Genomic DNA, 20165 nt, shown 5'->3' with positions numbered 1-20165 from the left:
ATAAATTATTAAAATTGTCTACTCCTTATATAGTAGAGTCTCTGACTTATGTTTATAATTTATGTATTCAACACAATGATTTTCCAAAAGAATTTAAAAAAGCGAAAATCATACCTTTGCCAAAGAAAAAAGGTTCTCAAGACTTAAATGATTTTAGACCTATATCTTTGTTATCTGTATTATCTAAGCCTCTTGAAAGGCATGTTCAAAAACATCTGGTTACTTATTTGGAGGACCACAATCTCTTGCATCAACTTCAATCTGGTTTTCGCTCTCAACATTCATGTAACACTGCCCTTGCCAGATTAACTGATTCATGGTACTCATCCATTAATAGGTTAGACATTTCTGGTGATATTTTCTTGGACCTAAAAAAAGCTTTTGACCTCGTGGATCACGAGATCCTTCTACAGAAATTAAAATGTTATTTGAAAAGTTCTAGCACTGTCGCTTTTTTTTTACTCTTATCTTAAAGAGAGGGTTCAATCTGTATACGTACACGATACGTACTCTTTTCAGGGCACTGTGAAATGTGGAGTGCCACAGGGGTCTGTTTTAGGACCTGTATTATTTTGCATGTATATAAATGATTTGCCCTTGTACCTACAGTCCGAATCTGTTGAGTGTCATATGTTAGCAGATGATACTACCTTACATGCAACAGGGAAAAGCCCTGCACAAATTCAAGACAAATTACAACAGAGCCTAAACGATGTTTCTGAGTGGTGTTCTGCAAATCGTATGCTTATTAATCCAGTTAAAACAAAGTCTATGATAATCAGCACTCGCCAAAAACATCAACTTTCAGAAATGACTCTGAGTCTGTCCCTAAATGAGCACTCCATTGAGCAAGTAGCTGAGCACCGTTTACTGGGACTTACTGTTGATAATAATCTCAAATGGCAGACTCACATCAATGGAATCTGCAAAAAAATTGCTAAAAACCTGTTTCTTTTGTCAAAGTTACAAAGCATTATTAATCTAGACACAAGAAAACTATTTTACAATGCCCACATAAAACCCCACATTGATTATGCTTCCATAGTATGGGACGGGTGTAGTGAAGTTCACTTGAAGAAGCTGAACTCGCTCCAGCGTAGAGCTGCTAAACTAGTTCTGCCCAGTCCATCTCTTTCTACAAAGGAAAAGATGAAAAGTATTGGGATGTTAAGCTTAAAAAAGCAGCTTTTGTATAATAAATGTTCATTTATGTATAAAGTCGTCTATAAGGACGCCCCAACATATCTTATACAACTCTTCAAATCATCTCCGTCATATTATTCAAACACTCGAAATAACCTTGCCTTGTCAAGGCCCCGCATCGATTTGTTTAAAACTAGTTTTTCTTATTCTGGTGCGTTCCTTTGGAATTCACTACCTGTAAATATCAAGTCATGTCTGTCATTATCTTCTTTTAAAAGACAGCTCCGAAAGCACCTCTCTAACGACTAAGTCGGTGTACAATTTGTGCGAGTGTGTGTGAGGATGTGTGAAAGAGAAAGTGTATAGTATGCTTCCATTAACAAGCACACTTTTGAATTTTTTATTTTTATTTTGTTATACTTTTCCCTGCATAATTTTGTTTTATTTGATTTTTTGTTTAAATGTTTTCATTCTTCATATTTGTTCTTTGTTTCATGTGTGTATTATAGTAGGGACTAGCTGTAAGAAAGGACCATATGGACCTAATGCTATCATCCCTCGGTAATAAAGTTTTCGAGTTCGAGTTCGAGTTCTCTCTCTCTCTCTCTCTCTCTCTCTCTCTCTCTCTCTCTCTCTCTCTCTCTCTCTCTCTCTCTCTCTCTCTCTCTCTCTCTCTCTCTCTCTCTCTCTCTCTCTCTCTCTCTCTCTCTCTCTCTCCACCTTTCTGTCCGTCTGTCTGTCTGTCTGTCTGTCTGCACCCTTTTTCTGACTGTCGAACTGTCCCTCCCTTGACTTTCTTTATGTCAATGTGAAGTTAAGTTTGCCTTGTGTACTGTCCAGTTTTGAGATCTGCTCCCTCCCCCCCCCCCCCCCCCCCCCCGCCTATCCTCTCTTCAACCTCTCTCATTCCTCTGAAAATGTATGACACTTGTCACTTGCATTTGAGGTAAGCTTTGACATTTGGAGGTGTGAGATATTGCATACAGCTACACATTAAGTGACCGTTGCAGAGGTGTGAGATATTGCATACGGCTGCACAGTAAGTTACCGTTACAGAGGTGTGCGATATTGCATACCGCTTCACAGTAAGTTACTGTTACAGAGGTGCGAGATATTGCAAACAGCTACACATTCAGTTACTGTTACAGAGGTGTGCTCGGAGGGCGAGGCCAAGACACTGACCGCTGGAGACTTTACGCCCACCACTGAGGATCAGACCCAGGCAGGGGAAGCCAACTCCTTCACGGCTGCTGCCGGCCAGACAGTGCGTGTGGTGCTGACACCCACCGACACCGGAGTCACGCTGCAGTCCGCCAGCCTGACAGTCCAGAACGTGGACAGCCTCAAAGTCCTCTACTACTTCTCTGGCTCTGCCGCTGACGACCAGCCCACGGAACAGACGGTGGCGGTGCCAGCGGGCGGGGAGGGCGCAGTGAATGTTGACTTGAATGGCGACCAGGCCGTGAACAAGGTGGTGATCGTGGCTGAGGGACCGGCCAGCACCCAGAGTCCTTCCACTCTTACTCTGCAGCAACTCACTGGATGCGCTAAACGTGAGTCTCTCACACACATCGCCTTTCACTGTCACTCAGGATCGCTAGCCACGTGGATCACGCCACACGATCAGTAGAAAGTAGTTTCAGCCAGCCTAAAGATGGAGTCCTTTGGGTCAGAGACTATGGCTTGGGGTTGTTATTACAATATTGTGATTTTAAACGCTTTGTCGGGGTAATGTTCAGTGTCAATTCTCCATGCTCTCTGTCCTTGTTCTTCCTACCTTTTCGCTCCGAATAGCGAGTCAGCCTACATTCATGTGCTAGTCTTTAGATTTGGGAAGGGAAGCTAAACTGGCGTTGTGGATAACTGCTGGCACTGAACAAATAAGTTGTTGAACACACTTGGGACTTGGATGCAATTAGCTAGATAGCGGAGCAATTGTGGGTAATTAATGACGATGTGTCCAAATTACAGAACAGCGAATGTTCCTTGGACTTCTTGCACATACATTCCCCAAAATCATCACCCAAATAGATATCTCAAATTGTGTATGGTTAAAGGGTGTTTTGATTTGAACAGAGGAAGTCCAAAGAACTCTTCCAGATCAGTCTTATACGTGTGATTCATGTGCTGTTGATGTTTGTGTGTTGAACAGCTGTCGTTGCAACAACCGCAGCACCACAGCCAACCACTGCAGCAGGTACGGGTAGATTCTCTTCTTCTCTCTCTCTCTCCCCCTCACTGTCTGTCTGTCTGTCTGTCTGTCTGTCTGTCTGTCTGTCTGCATCCTTTCTCTGACTGTCGAACTGTCTCTCCCTTGACTTTCTTTTTGTCGACGTAAAGTTAAGTTTGCCTTGTGCACTGTCCAGTTTTGAGATCTGCTCCCTGCCCCCGCCTATCCTCTCTTCGATCTCTCTCATTTCTCTGAATATGTTTGACACTTGTCACTTGCATTTGAGGTAAGCTTTGACATTTGGAGGTGTGAGATATTGCATACAGCTACACATTAAGTGACCGATACAGAGGTTTCGAATATCGCATACAGCTACAGTTGAAGTGACCATTACAGAGGTGTGAAATATTGCATACAGCTACACAGTAAGTTACTCATAACTCATAACTCATAACATTTTATTGATACAACAAAGGAAATTAAATTGGTCATCAGCACATATAGGTCATTAATTAATAATTATAAAAGAATAAGAGAAGAAAATTTATAAAACCTATGATAACAAAAAAATATCTAAAGTAATATATGTACAACTACAATACCCTTTTTACTTGCACACTTGACACACCGACACACCAACACACATGCATACATACCTACATACATACATACATACCCAGCCAGCAAGACATTAGCGGCCGATAGTCGGCCGAACACCCTTCAAAAAGTCGGGCCGGTGACGTCAAAACATACGACGCGGGTGTTGGCCCGACTAACTTTTGCAAAGAGGCAACGAGGCGGCCGATAGGCGGCCGAACACCTGCACTATGGCGGCACGCATCCGGTCCGATGTTAATCGGCCCGATGACTTGTTTGACCTGCGGTCCGACACCTTATGCCGACATCGGGAAGATATCGATTTCAGCGGGAAGACATCGGGACGATGTCGGCATAAGGTGTCGGGCCGCAGGTCCAACAAGCCATCGGGCCGATTAACATCGGACCGGATGCGTGCCGCTATAGTACAGGTGTTCGGCCGCCTGTCGGCCGCCTCGTTGCCTCTTTGCAAAAGTTAGTCGGGCCAACACCCACGTCGTATCTTTTGACGTCACCTGCCCGACTTTTTGAAGGGTGTTCGGCCGACTATCGGCCGCTAATGTCTTGCTGGCTGGGTGCAGCTACAGATACAGCAGTATGTACCACCACCCCTCCCCCTCCCCCCCCCAAGTGTAACAGTGCAAAATTCACTTACAGCTACAGCAGTATAACCCCCCCCCCCTCCCCCCAGTGTTACAGTGGAAAACAAACCTACAGATACAGCAGTATGTACACCCCCCCCCCCCCCCCCAGTGTAACAGTGCAAAACACATCAACAGCTACAGATACAGCAGTATGTAGAACCCCCCGCCCCTACCGCCCTCACTGTAACAGTACAAAACACACCTACAGCTACAGATACAGCCGTATACACCCCCCCCCCCCTCAGTATTACAGTATAAAACACACCTACAGCAACAGATTCAGCAGTATATACAACCCCCCAAGTGTAACAGTGCAAAAATTACTTACAGCTACAGCAGTATGTACACCTCCCCTCCCCTTTAGTAACAGTGCAAAACACACCTACAGCTACAGATACAGCAGTATGTACAACCCCCAACCCCCCCACCGCTGTTACAGTACAACACTCATTTACAGCTACAGATTCAGAATTATGTACATCCCCCTCCCCCCGCTGCCACCACTGTAACAGTACAAAACATACCTACCTACAGCTTCAGATACAGCAGTATTCGAGTACAACACTTAACCGCCTTCCCCCGTGTAGAGTGCAAAACACACCTAGACCTACAGATACAGCAGTATGTACAACCCCCCCCCCCCCCCCTGTGTGCAAAACACACCTACAGCTACATATATACAGCAGTATGTTCACCCCCCCTCCCCGCCTACTGTAACAGTACATAACACACGTACAGATACATCAGTATGTACAAACCGCCCCCCCCCCCCCCCAAGTGTAACAGTACAAAACACGCCTACAGCTACAGATAGATCAGTATGTACACCCCCCCCCCCCAAGTGTTACAATGCAATACCTACAGCTACAGATACATCAGTATGTACACCCCACCCCCCAAGTGTAACAGTGCAAACCACACTTACAGCTACAGATTCAGCAGTATGTACTCCACCCCCACCCCCCCACCCCCCCCGTGTAACAGTGCAAAAATCACTAACAGCTACAGCAGTATACCCCCCCTCCCCGTACAGCTACAGCAGTATAAACAAGAAGGGCAAAGCCCATACGACTCACATGCTTGACCTTGACCTTTACATGACCTTGACCTAGCAATGACATCATACACTAAGAACTGCTTTACACATTTTTCCTACCAAAATACATGTGACCTTGACCCAAGGTCAAGGTAATCCAAGGTCATGCAACACAAAGCTGTTAATTCAAGACATAGGAAGTACAATGGTGCTTATTGGCTCTTTCTACCATGAGATATGGTCACTTTTAGTGGTTCACTACCTTATTTTGGTCACATTTCATAAGGGTCAAAGTGACCTTGACCTTGACCCCCCCAAGTGTAACAGTGCAAAATTCACTTACAGCTACAGCAGTACAACCCCCCCTCCCCCCAGTGTTACAGTGGAAAACAAACCTACAGATACAGCAGTGTGTACAACCCTCCCCCAATCCAAGTGTAACAGTTTAAAAAACACCTACAGCTACCGCAGTATGTACACCCCCCCCCCCCCCAACTGTAACAGCACAAATCGCACCTACTGCTACAGATACAGCAGTGTGTTCAACCCCCCTCCCCCCCCCCCCCCCCCCCAGTGTAATAGTGCAAAACACACCTACAGCTACAGATTATGAGATACAGCAGTATGTACAACCCCCCCCCCCCCCCACTGTAACAGTACAAAACTCATTTACAGCTACAGATTCAGAATTATGTACACCCCCCCTCCCCCCGCTGCCACCACTGTAACAGTACAAAACTTCCCTACAGCAGTATGTACAACACTCCACCGCCTTCCCCCGTGTAGAGTGCAAAACACACTTAGAGCTACAGATACAGCAGTATGTTCAACCCCCCCCCCCCTGTGTGCAAAACACACCTACAGCTACAGATACATCAGTATGTACAACCCCCCCCCCCCCAAGTGTAACAGTACAAAACACGCCTACAGCTACAGATTCAGCAGTATGTACACCCCCCCCCCTCCCCAGTGTTACTGTGCAAAACACACCTACAGCTACAGATTCAGCAGTATGTACACACCCCCCCCCCCCCAAGTGTGCATCAGTGCAAAACAGCTACAGATAGATCAGTATGTACAACCCCCCCCCCCCCCAAGTGTTACAATGCAATACACACACCTACAGCTACAGATACATCAGTATACATACACCCCACCCCCCAAGTGTAACAGTGCAAACCACACTTACAGCTACAGATTCAGCAGTATCATGAGTATGTACTCCACCACCCCCCCCCCCCCCCACTGTAACAGGACAAAACACACCTACATCTACATATATATACAGATACAGCAGTATGTACTCCCCCCCCCTCCCCCCACTGTATAACAGCAAAACTAACATTAAAGCAAAAAAAACCCCAAAATCACTTACTCGCTGGATCCGTCGGTTGTCATCGAGTTGACGTTAACAGCTTGAACACACCTGTAGGTTTCCATCCGTCCTTGGCTACACAATTTTAACTTGTCAACTATCACCGCCACCACGTGGCACTGGGACCAGCACTCAGATTGAGATCCCGAGGCGACATTCGTCTCGGATAACATATCATCAATGTGCTGTGCAACATTCGCAAGAATGTCTCTTCTTTCGATATTAACTTGAACTAAGAAAACAAATAAACTTCGCTCACGCGGGAAAGTAGCAGCCGGCCATCTTCACACTCAATCTTGTTTACCGTAAGGAAAGCTATTAGAGTATTTCAAGTATATATGATGGCGTATTTTTAAAATGTAAAACTCATGGTTTGAGCTCATGCTGTATTTGATTGCAAATATACAAACAAAACTTACAATTAATTATCCTACTCCTATGTGAAAAAGTCAACAAATATGAATAATTTAGTTTCGCATTTGCAGGGTCATGTCACGCCGTTCCCGACGCTTGAACAGGGGACGTAACAAATGTTAAAATAATGATAATAAATTCAAGTTGTTATCTCCCGTAACTCTGCATATTTGTATCGACAGCAACATTGCGTCGGGCCGATGTCGGGGTTTATTACGTACATTTGCCGAGTTTTACACACAGTCAAAACGATATCGGCGCAACAACGGTCGTCGACACACGACATTTGACGACGTCACCCGACTGAAATCGTGAGTCGGCCGACGAAAGCTTGCTAGCTGGGTACATACATACATACATTCCATGTTAAAGTGTAGTTAAGAACATCAAAGTAATTATATCATTGTTTGGATTAACAGATAAGTTTTTATGTAAATGATGATAACAACAATCCATAATTAACGCTATTGCACTACCAAAAGAAGAGACCAACCAAACACATAAAACCAATCACAGTAATCATCATCAGTTATCACAGGTATCACAGTAGATTAGCCATCAGGTAGTTAGACTCAATTGGGCAAGGATAGTGTCAACACCATCACAACAGTGCTAAAGCTCATTATCACAGCACTAGTTATGATCAAAGGTCAAACAGTCATACCGTTACAGAGGTGTGAGATATTGCATACGGCTTCACAGTAAGGTACTGTTACAGAGGTATGAGATATTGCATACAGCTACTCAGTAAGTTACAGTCACAGAGGTGTGAGATATTGCATACCGCTTCACAGTAAGTTACTGTTACAGAGGTGTGAGATATTGCATACAGCTACACAGTAAGTTACCGTTACAGAGGTGTGCTCGGAGGGCGAGGCCAAGACACTGACCGCTGGAGACTTCACGCCCACCACTAAGGGTCAGACCCAGGCAGGGGAAGCCAACTCCTTCACGGCTGCTGCCGGCCAGAAAGTGCGCGTGGTGCTGACACCCACAGACACTGGAGTCACGCTGCAGTCCGCCAGCCTGACAGTCCAGAACGTGGACAGCCTGAAAGTCCTCTACTACTTCTCTGGCTCTGCCACTGACGACCAGCCCACGGAACAGACGGTGGCGGTGCCAGCGGGCGGGGAGGGCGCAGTGAATGTTGACCTGAATGCCGACCAGGCGGTGGACAAGGTGGTGATCGTGGCTGAGGGACCAGCCAGCACCCAGAGTCCTTCCACTCTCACTCTGCAGCAACTCACTGGATGCGCTAAACGTGAGTCTCTCACACACACCGCCTTTCACTGTCACTCACGATCGCTAAACGTGAGTCTCTCACACACATCGCCTTTCAATGGGACTCAGGACACCCTTTTGCTCCTGGTACTGATAGCGAGTAAATCTACATTTATTTGCTCGTCTTTAGATTTGGGAAGGGAAGCTAAACTGGCGTTGTGGATAACTGCTGGCACTGAACAAATAAGTTGTTGAACACACTTGGGACTTGGATGCAATTAGCTAGATAGCGGAGCAGTTGTGGGTTAATTAATGACGATGTGTCCAAATTACAGAACAGCGAATGTTCCTTGGACTTCTTGCACATACATTCGCCAAAATCATCCCCCAAATAGATTCTCAAATTGTGTATGTTTAAAGGGTGTTTTGATTTGAACAGACGAAGTCCAAAGAACTCTTACAGATCAGTCTTATACGTGTGATTCATGTGCTGTTGATGTTTGTGTGTTGAACAGCTGTCGTTGCAACAACCGCAGCACCACAGCCAACCACTGCAGCAGGTACGGGTAGATTATCTTCTTCTCTCTCTCTCTCCCCCTCTCTCCCTCTCTGTCTGTCTGTCTGTCTGTCTGTCTACATCCTTTCTCTGACTGTCGAACTGTCCCTCCCTTGACTTTCTTTTTGTCGATGTGAAGTTAAGTTTGCCTTGTGCACTGTCCAGTTTTGAGATCTGTTCCCTCCCCCCGCCTATCCTCTCTTCGATCTCTCTCATTTCTCTGAATTTGTATGACACTTGTCATTTGCATTTGAGGTAAGCTTTGACATTTGGAGGTGTGCGATAGGGCTACACATTAAGTGACCGTTACAGAGGTGTGAGATATTGCATACGGCTTCACAGTAAGTTACTGTTACAGAGGTGTGAGATATTGCATACAGCTACACAGTAAGTTACCGCCACAGAGGTGTGAGATATTGCATACCGCTTCACAGTAAGTTACTGTTACAGAGGTGTGAGATATTGCATACAGCTACACAGTAAGTTACCGTTACAGAGGTGTGCTCGGAGGGCGAGGCCAAGACACTGACCGCTGGAGACTTCACGCCCAGCACTGAGGGTCAGACCCAGGCAGGGGAAGCCAACTCCTTCACGGCTGCTGCCGGCCAGACAGTGCGCGTGGTGCTGACACCCACCGACACCGGAGTCACGCTGCAGTCCGCCAGCCTGACAGTCCAGAACGTGGACAGCCTCAAAGTCCTCTACTACTTCTCTGGCTCTGCCGCTGACGACCAGCCCACGGAACAGACGGTGGCGGTGCCAGCCGGCGGGGAGGGCACAGTGAATGTTGACCTGAATGCCGACCAGGCCGTGGACAAGGTGGTGATCGTGGCTGGGGGACCGGCCAGCACCCAGAGTCCTTCCACTCTCACTCTGCAGCAACTCACTGGATGCGCTAAACGTGAGTCTCTCACACACACCGCCATTCACTGTCACTCACGATCGCTAAACGTGAGTCTCTCACACACATCGCCTTTCAATGGCTCTCAGGATACCGTTTTGCTCCTGGTACTGATAGCGAGTAAATCTACATTTATTTGCTCGTCTTTAGATTTGGGAAGGGAAGCTAAACTGGCGTTGTGGATAACTGCTTGCACTGAACAATTAAATTGTTGAACACACTTGGGACTTGGATGCAATTAGCTAGATAGCGGAGCAGTTGTGGGTTAATTAATGACGATGTGTCCAAATTACAGAACAGCGAATGTTCCTGGGACTTCTTGCAAATACATTCGCCAAAATCATCACCCAAATACATTTCTCAAATTGTGTATGTTCAAAGGGTGTTTTGATTTGAACAGACGAAGTCCAAAGAACTCTTCCAGATCAGTCTTATACGTGTGATTCATGTGCTGTTGATGTTTGTGTGTTGAACAGCTGTCGTTGCAACAACCACAGCACCACAACCAACCACTGCAGCAGGTACGGGTAGATTCTCTTGTTCTCTCTCTCTCTCCGATCCCCCTCTTTCCCTCTCTGTCTGTCTGTCTGTATATCTGCATCGTTTTTATATTTAGTCAAGTTTTGACTAAATATTTTAACATCGAGGGGGAATCGAAACGAGGGTCGTGGTGTATGTGCGTGTGTGTGTGTGTCTGTGTGTGTGTGTGTGTGTGTGTAGAGCGATTCAGACTAAACTACTGGACCGATCTTTATGAAATTTGACATGAGAGTTCCTGGGTATGAAATCCCCGAACGTTTTTTTAATTTTTTTGATAAATGTCTTTGATGACGTCATATCCGGCTTTTCGTGAAAGTTGAGGCGGCACTGTCACGCCCTCATTTTTCAACCAAATTGGTTGAAATTTTGGTCAAGTAATCTTCGACGAAGCCCGGACTTCGGTATTGCATTTCAGCTTGGTGGCTTAAAAATTAATTAATGACTTTGGTCATTAAAAATCCGAAAATTGTAAAAAAAAATAAAAATTTATAAAACGATCCAAATTTACGTTTATCTTATTCTCCATCATTTGCTGATTCCAAAAACATATAAATATGTTATATTCGGATTAAAAACAAGCTCTGAAAATTAAATATATAAAAATTATTATCAACATTAAATTGTCGAAATCAATTTAAAAACACTTTCATCTTATTCCTTGTCGGTTCCTGATTCCAAAAACATATAGATATGATATGTTTGGATTAAAAACACGCTCAGAAAGTTAAAACAAAGAGAGGTACAGAAAAGCGTGCTATCCTTCTTAGCGCAACTACTACCCCGCTCTTCTTGTCAATTTCACTGCCTTTGCCATGAGCGGTGGACTGACGATGCTACGAGTATACGGTCTTGCTGAAAAATGGCGTTGCGTTCAGTTTCATTCTGTGAGTTCGACAGCTACTTGACTAAATATTGTATTTTCGCCTTACGCGACTTGTTTTAACTGTCGAACTGTCCCTCCCTTGACTTTCTTTTTGTCAATGTGAAGTTAAGTTTGGCTTGTGCACTGTCCAGTTTTGAGATCTGCTCCCTGCCCCCGCCTATCCTCTCTTCGATCTCTCTCATTTCTCTGAATATGTATGACACTTGTCACTTGCATTTGAGGTAAGCTTTGACATTTAGAGGTGTGCGATAGGGCTACACATTAAGTTACCGTTACAGAGGTGTGAGATATTGCATCCAGCTACACAGTAAGTTACCGTTACAGAGGTGTGCTCGGAGGGCGAGGCCAAGACACTGACCGCTGGAGACTTCACGCCCACCACTGAGGGTCAGACCCAGGCAGGGGAAGCCAACTCCTTCACGGCTGCTGCCGGCCAGACAGTGCGCGTGGTGCTGACACCCACAGACACCGGAGTCACGCTGCAGTCCGCCAGCCTGACAGTCCAGAACGTGGACAGCCTCAAAGTCCTCTACTACTTCTCTGGCTCTGCCGCTGACGACCAGCCCACGGAACAGACGGTGGCGGTGCCAGCCGGCGGGGAGGGCGCAGTGAATGTTGACCTGAATGCCGACCAGGCAGTGGACAAGGTGGTGATCGTGGCTGAGGGACCAGCCAGCACCAAGAGTCCTTCCACTCTCACTCTGCAGCAACTCACTGGATGCGCTAAACGTGAGTCTCTCACACACACCGCCTTTCACTGTCACTCACGATCGCTAAACGTGAGTCTCTCACACACATCGCCTTTCAATGGCACTTACGATCGTTAAACGTGAGTCTCTCACACACATCGCCTTTCAATGTCACTCACGATCGCTAAACGTGAGTCTCTTACACATATCGCCTTTTAATGGCACTCAGGATACCGTTTTGCTCCTGATACCGATAGCGAGTAAATCTACATTCATTTGCTCGTCTTTAGATTTGGGAAGGGAAGCTAAACTGGCGTCGTGGATAACTGCTGGCACTGAACAAATAAGTTGTTGAACACACTTGGGACTTGGATGCAATTAGCTAGATAGCGGAGCAGTTGTGGGTTAATTAATGACGATGTGTCCAAATTACAGAACAGCGAATGTTCCTTTGACTTCTTGCACATACATTCGCCAAAATCATCACCCAAATAGATTCTCAAATTGTGTATGTTTGAAGGGTGTTTTGATTTGAACAGACGAAGTCCAAAGAACTCCTACAGATCAGTCTTATACGTGTGATTCATGTGCTGTTGATGTTTGTGTGTTGAACAGCTGTCGTTGCAACAACGGCAGCACCACAGCCAACCACTGCAGCAGGTACGGGTAGATTCTCTTCTTCTCTCTCTCTCTCCCCCTCACTGTCTGTCTGTCTGTCTGTCTGTCTGTCTGTCTGTCTGTCTGCATCCTTTCTCTGACTGTCGAACTGTCCCTCCCTTGACTTTCTTTATGTCGATGTGAAGTTAAGTTTGCCTTGTGCACTGTCCAGTTTTGAGATCTGCTCCCTCCCTCCGCCTATCCTCTCTTCGATCTCTCTCATTTCTCTGAATATGTTTGACACTTGTCACTTGCATTTGAGGTAAGCTTTGACATTTGGAGGTGTGCGATAGGGCTACACATGAAGTGACCGTTACAGAGGTGTGAGATATTGCATACCGCTTCACAGTAAGTTACTGTTACAGAGGTGTGAGATATTGCATACAGCTACACAGTAAGTTACCGTTACAGAGGTGTGCTCGGAGGGCGAGGCCAAGACACTGACCGCTGGAGACTTCACGCCCACCACTGAGGGTCAGACCCAGGCAGGGGAAGCCAACTCCTTCACGGCTGCTGCCGGCCAGACAGTGCGCGTGGTGCTGACACCCACTGACACCGGAGTCACGCTGCAGTCCGCCAGCCTGACAGTCCAGAACGTGGACAGCCTCAAAGTCCTCTACTACTTCTCTGGCTCTGCCGCTGACGACCAGCCCACGGAACAGACGGTGGCGGTGCCAGCCGGCGGGGAGGGCACAGTGAATGTTGACTTGAATGCCGACCAGGCCGTGGACAAGGTGGTGATCGTGGCTGAGGGACCAGCCAGCACCAAGAGTCCTTCCACTCTCACTCTGCAGCAACTCACTGGATGCGCTAAACGTGAGTCTCTCACACACACCGCCTTTCACTGTCACTCACGATCGCTAAACGTGAGTCTCTCTCACACATCGCCTTTCAATGGCACTTACGATCGTTAAACGTGAGTCTCTCACACACATCGCCTTTCAATGTCACTCACGAACGCTAAACGTGAGTCTCTCACACACACCGCCTTTCACTGTCACTCACGATCGCTAAACGTGAGTCTCTCACACACACCGCCTTTCAATGGCACTCACGATCGCTAAACGTGAGTCTCTCACACATATCGCCTTTCAATGGCTCTCAGGATACCGTTTTGTTCCTGGTACTGATAGCGAGTAAATCTACATTTATTTGCTCGTCTTTAGATTTGGGAAGGGAAGCTAAACTAAACGTGTGATTCATGTGCTGTTGATGTTTGTGTGTTGAACAGCTGTCGTTGCAACAACCGCAGCACCACAGCCAACCACTGCAGCAGGTACGGGTAGATTCTCTTCTTCTCTCTCTCTCCCCCTCACTGTCTGTCTGTCTGACTCCTTTTTTTGACTGTCGAACTGTCCCTCCCTTGACTTTCTTTTTGTCAATGTGAAGTTAAGTTTGCCTTGTGCACTGTCCAGTTTTGAGATCTGCTCCCTGCCCCCGCCTATCCTCTCTTCGATCTCTCTCATTTCTCTGAATATGTTTGACACTTGTCGCTTGCATTTGAGGTAAGCTTTGACATTTGGAGGTGTGCGATAGGGCTACACATTAAGTGACCGTTACAGAGGTGTGCGATATTGCATACCGCTTCACAGTAAGTTACTGTTACAGAGGTGTGAGATATTGCATACGGCTACACAGTAAGTTACTGTTTGAGAGGTGTGAGATATTGCATACCGCTTCACAGTAAGTTACTGTTACAGAGGTGTGAGATATTGCATACAGCTACACAGTAAGTTACCGTTACAGAGGTGTGCTCGGAGGGCGAGGCCAAGACACTGACCGCTGGAGACTTCACGCCCACCACTGAGGGTCAGACCCAGGCAGGGGAAGCCAACTCCTTCACGGCTGCTGCCGGCCAGACAGTGCGCGTGGTGCTGACACCCACAGACACCGGAGTCACGCTGCAGTCCGCCAGCCTGACAGTCCAGAACGTGGACAGCCTCAAAGTCCTCTACTACTTCTCTGGCTCTGCCGCTGACGACCAGCCCACGGAACAGACGGTGGCGGTGCCAGCCGGCGGGGAGGGCGCAGTGAATGTTGACCTGAATGCCGACCAGGCCGTGGACAAGGTGGTGATCGTGGCTGAGGGACCGGCCAGCACCCAGAGTCCTTCCACTCTCACTCTGCAGCAACTCACTGGATGCGCTAAACGTGAGTCTCTCACACACATCGCCTTTCACTGTCACTCACGATCACTAAACGTGAGTCTCTCACACACATCGTTTTTCACTGTCACTCAGGACAGTAAGCCATGTTAAACTCTAGATAACAGAATTCTTTTTTTCTTCTCGTGTACTTTAACAAAAAACATGTTGTAAGTACTTATTTATTTATTTACGAGGATTTATATCGTGCACGTATCTCACCACACAAGGCGACTCATGGCGCATGTTACCTATTAATGCCGTGTGAGATGGAATGTTTTACACAATATATCACGCATTCACATCGGCCAGTAGATCAACTGCCTTTAGGCGCTGCATCCACCTTTCACGGCCTATTATTCCAGGTCACACGGGTATTTTGGTGGACATTTTTATCTACGCCTATACAATTTTGCCAGGAAAGACCCTTTTGTCAATCGTGGGATCTTTAACGTGCATTCCCCAATGTGGTGTACACGAGGGGACCTCGGTTTATCGTCTCATCCGAAAGACTAGCACTTGAACCCATCACCTAGGTTAGGAAAGGGGGAGAAAATTGCTAACGCCCTGACCCAGGGTCGAACTCGCAACCTCTCGCTTCCGAGCGCAAGTGCGTTACCACTCGGTCACCCAGACCACACTTGCATTTCATTTTAATACGTGGAAAAGAAACGACCTTTCTCATTGGAGACAGTTCTCATTTGCATTATATATTCCATGTGGTTTGCATAAAACACAGCTACAGAACCAGGACCCACTGAACCAGGCCCAGAACCAACTGAACCAGGCCCAGGACCAACTGAACTAGGCCCAGAACCAACTGAACCAGGCCCAGAACCAACTGAACCAGGCCCAGGACCAACTGAACCAGGCCCAGAACCAACTGAACCAGGCCCAGGACCAACTGAACCAGGCCCAGAACCAACTGAACCAGGCCCAGAACCAACTGAACCAGGCCCAGAACCAACTGAACCAGGCCCAGGACCAACTGAACCAGGCCCAGGACCAACTGAACCAGGCCCAGAACCAACTGATTCTGGCCCAGGACCAACTGAACCAGAACCAAGCCCCACTGAACCAGGCCCAGGACCAATTGAACCAGGCCCAGGACCAACTGACTCTGGCCCAGGACCAACTGAACCAGGCCCAGGACCAACTGAACCAGAACCAGGACCAACTGAACCAGGCCCAGGACCAACTGACTCTGGCCCAGGACCAACTGAACCAGGCCCAGGACCAACTGACTCTGGCCCAGGACCTACTGAACCAGGCCCAGGACCAATTGAACCAGGCCCAGGACCAACTGACTCTGGCCCAGGACCAACTGAACCAGGCCCAGGACCAACTGAACCAGGCCCAGGCCCAACTGACTCTGGCCCAGGACCAACTGAACCAGGACCAGGACCAACTGAACCAGGCCCAGGACCCACTGAACCTGGCCCAGGACCCACTGACTCTGGTGCAGGACCCACTGAACCAGAACCAGGACCAACTGAACCAGGTCCACTTGTCTCTATTACATTGATGTGTGTTTAATTTACGACAGCGGTTTAACAACTCAGGCGCTATTTTGTTTGTGTGTCCAAAGCTTTTGACAAAGTCTGGCACAAAGGATTGTTGGTAAAATTGGAGTCCATTGGTGTTGGAGGTCGATTATTGGCATGGTTTTGTAGTTACTTAACAAACCGTGTTCAATTAGTTGTTAAAGGAGCCAAGTCAGAGTTGAAGGGTATACAAACAGGCGTTCTCAAGGTGCAGTGTTAGGCCCTTTGTTGTTTCTGATTGATATAAATGATATTGTTAATGATATTGAGCCAGTTATTAAATTGTTTGCTGATGATACTAGCATGTCACTTGTATTGAATGATACGGTAAGACGTGCCGAAATGTTAAATACAGACCTTGATAAAATTAGTTGTTGGGCAGCACGTTGGAAAGTCTCATTTAATGAAACAAAAACCAAATTGCTGAATATAAAATTGACCCGTTAGTTTTTAATGGAATTGTTCTGGAAGACACAAAGGAACACAAGCACCTCGGTATTCTTTTGCAAAATGACTGTAAATGGGACGCTCAAGTCAGAAATATTGTGAAAAACCCCACTTTGTTGATTAATTGTTTTAGACATTATCAGTATAAGTTATGCAGAAAAAGTTTGGAAATAATGTATAAATCCTTTATTTTGCCACATTTTGATTATGTTGATGTATTATGGGATAGTTGTACCGAAGCCCTGTCGAAAACTCTGGAAAAATTACGCCTTGAAGCTTTATATGTTATAATTGGCGGTGTGCGGAGAACTAGTCATGGTAAGATTTACAAAGTAAGCGGATTTTGCAGTTTAAAGGAACGCCGGAGACAACATAAAATGATTTTATATATATCATAAAATGGTTCATGGTGAATGTCCCCAATATTTAGTTAACCTCCTGCCACCACTAGTTCCATCTTAAAATCCTTATCACAAAAGACGACCACTTGAAAGATTTGCACCAGCTTACAGGACAGATATCGTCCGAACATCCTTCGTTCCATCGACAACAATTTTATGGAATGATCTGCCTGATGTGGTTAAAACCACAAACTCAATTAGCGAGTTTAAGCATTATTTACAAAGTCCTCTTCGTTATGTACCAGTTTATTATTATTTTGGAAAAAGACAGGTAGAAATACAACACAGTTAAAATGCGTTTAAATATGAGTAACCTTAATTCCGATTTATCCAAACGCCATTTAAAAGACAACCCACAGTGTGCGTGTACCAAACGTAACAGCTGAACATTACTTGTTACACTGCACGTTGTATGGAAATGCTCGTATGTCCACAATCAACTCATTGCCTGTCAATTTCAGACATTATTAAAAGGCAACGAGCAACATTCATTTCGCATAAATACATTGATTTTCGAGTCGGTCCAATCGTTTATTGCTGAATCTGGTCGACTAACTTGAAGGATTTGCCCACGTACTGGTAGTGTTTATGTTTGTGTGCAGGAGAACGGAAACCCGCCACTCTCTGTGTTGTTCCATCGATTACATATAACATAAGTAATGATTGCTATTGTTTGCTTTCTTCTGTACATTCCTAACGAATCATACCGAAAATGTACATTTATTTGAATTTACTTACTGCATGTCTCAGCATCGATGTTCTTGTCCCATACGCGCTTTCTTCCTAGTCTCTCGTTGTCAATTGTTTCGTGTCATGTATTTTGAATAAAATTGTGTTTAAACCAACTAGGTCCAGGACCAACTGACTCTGGCCCCGGACCCACTGACTCTGGCCCAGGACCCACTGATTCTGGCCCCGGACCCACTGACTCTGGCCCAGGACCCACTGATTCTGGCCCAGGACCCACTGACTCTGGCCCAGGACCCACTGACTCTGGCCCAGGACCCACTGAACCAGGACCAGGACCCACTGACTCTGGCCCAGGACCCACTGACTCTGGCCCAGGACCAACTGACTCTGGCCCAGGACCCACTGACTCTGGCCCAGGACCAACTGAACCAGAACCAGGCCCCACTGAACCCGGTCCAGGACCAACTGACTCTGGCCCAGAACCAACTGACTCTGGCCCCGGACCCACTGACTCTGGCCCAGGACCCACTGATTCTGGCCCAGGACCCACTGACTCTGGCCCAGGACCCACTGAACCAGGACCAGGACCCACTGACTCTGGCCCAGGACCCACTGAACCAGGACCAGGACCCACTGACTCTGGCCCAGGACCCACTGATTCTGGCCCAGGACCAACTGACTCTGGCCCAGGACCAACTGACTCTGGCCCAGGACCAACTGACTCTGGCCCAGGACCCACTGACTCTGGCCCAGGACCCACTGATTCTGGCCCAGGACCCACTGACTCTGGCCCAGGACCAACTGAACCAGAACCAGGCCCCACTGAACCAGGTCCAGGACCAACTGACTCTGGCCCAGGACCAACTGACTCTGGCCCAGGACCCACTGACTCTGGCCCAGGACCCACTGACTCTGGCCCAGGACCCACTGACTCTGGCCCAGGACCAACTGAACCAGAACCAGGCCCCACTGAACCAGGTCCAGGACCAACTGACTCTGGCCCAGGACCAACTGACTCTGGCCCAGGACCCACTGACTCTGGCCCAGGACCCACTGACTCTGGCCCAGGACCCACTGAACCAGGCCCTGGACCCACTGACTCTGGCCCAGAACCAACTGAACCAGGCCCAGGATCCACAGAACCAGCCCCAGGACCAACTGAACCAGGCCCAGGACCAACTGAACCAGGTCTTGTTGAAAAGCTTGTTCACACATTAGCGCTGCTTGTTAAGCTTTCACCAGTGCAGTGCATTAGTCACCCACACGCTGCTGTTGACGATGCACAAGGTGTACCGTTAGGCTTTCGTAGTCTCCCTTGGTCTGCATTTGTATATATTTATATATTTAAAAAACATCTCGTTTATGACGCGTGGTGATGCTTATTGATTTTGTTGTTGTGTTAGTGCTCGCTAGTTTATACAGGACACGCCCTCCATGCTTTGCAGCAAGCTCGACTTTCTTGTTGTTGCAATATTTCACTTTATTTATGGTGTGAAATGACTTTATGTGCAGGGGTGACCTTGATGATGTGTGCAGGGGTGACCTTGATGATGTGTTCCAGGGGTGACCTTGATGATGTGTTCCAGGGGTGACCTTGATGATGTGTTCCAGGGGTGACCTTGATGATGTGTGCAGGGGTGACCTTGATGTGTGCAGGGGTGACCTTGATGATGTGTGCAGGGGTGACCTTGATGATGTGTTCCAGGGGTGACCTTGATGATGTGTTCAGGGGTGACCTTGATGATGTGTGCAGGCGTGACCTTGATGATGTGTTCAGGGGTGACCTTGATGATGTGTCCAGGGGTGACCTTGTTGATGTGTTCAGGGGTGACCTTGATGATGTGTGCAGGGGTGACCTTGATGATGTGTTCAGGGGTGACCTTGATGATGTGTTCAGGGGTGACCTTGATGATGTGTTCCAGGGGTGACCTTGATGATGTGTTCAGGGGTGACCTTGATGATGTGTTCAGGGGTGACCTTGATGATGTGTTCAGGGGTGACCTTGATGATGTGTTCCAGGGGTGACCTTGATGATGTGTTCAGGGGTGACCTTGATGATGTGTTCTCTTTCTCTGCTTTATTGTTGAAATTGCGATTTTCAGAATCGGTTTTA

The 20165-nt window shown here is 47.1% G+C and overlaps 1 protein-coding gene across 1 annotated transcript in view; it reads left to right on the top strand.

Annotated features, from left to right (window-relative positions):
* The window catches only part of LOC138946620 (mucin-19-like), a 148160-nt gene that overhangs the window by 111019 nt on the left and 16976 nt on the right, over positions 1-20165 (top strand). Inside the window, exons 59-71 of the mRNA XM_070318064.1 lie at positions 2292-2696; positions 3296-3340; positions 8236-8640; positions 9116-9160; positions 9653-10057; positions 10534-10578; positions 11805-12209; positions 12785-12829; positions 13238-13642; positions 14058-14102; positions 14561-14977; positions 15710-16471; positions 18212-19240. Coding sequence (XP_070174165.1) covers positions 2292-2696; positions 3296-3340; positions 8236-8640; positions 9116-9160; positions 9653-10057; positions 10534-10578; positions 11805-12209; positions 12785-12829; positions 13238-13642; positions 14058-14102; positions 14561-14977; positions 15710-16471; positions 18212-19240 — 4458 coding nt within the window. The remainder of the gene's footprint in view (positions 1-2291; positions 2697-3295; positions 3341-8235; positions 8641-9115; positions 9161-9652; positions 10058-10533; positions 10579-11804; positions 12210-12784; positions 12830-13237; positions 13643-14057; positions 14103-14560; positions 14978-15709; positions 16472-18211; positions 19241-20165) is intronic.

This window comes from Littorina saxatilis, linkage group LG14 (genome assembly GCF_037325665.1).
Source record: "Littorina saxatilis isolate snail1 linkage group LG14, US_GU_Lsax_2.0, whole genome shotgun sequence".
In the NCBI taxonomy this organism is placed as follows: Eukaryota; Metazoa; Mollusca; class Gastropoda; order Littorinimorpha; family Littorinidae; genus Littorina; species Littorina saxatilis.
The sequence above is the reverse complement of the archived record's forward strand: the minus strand, read 5'-3'. Positions and strand labels throughout refer to the sequence as shown.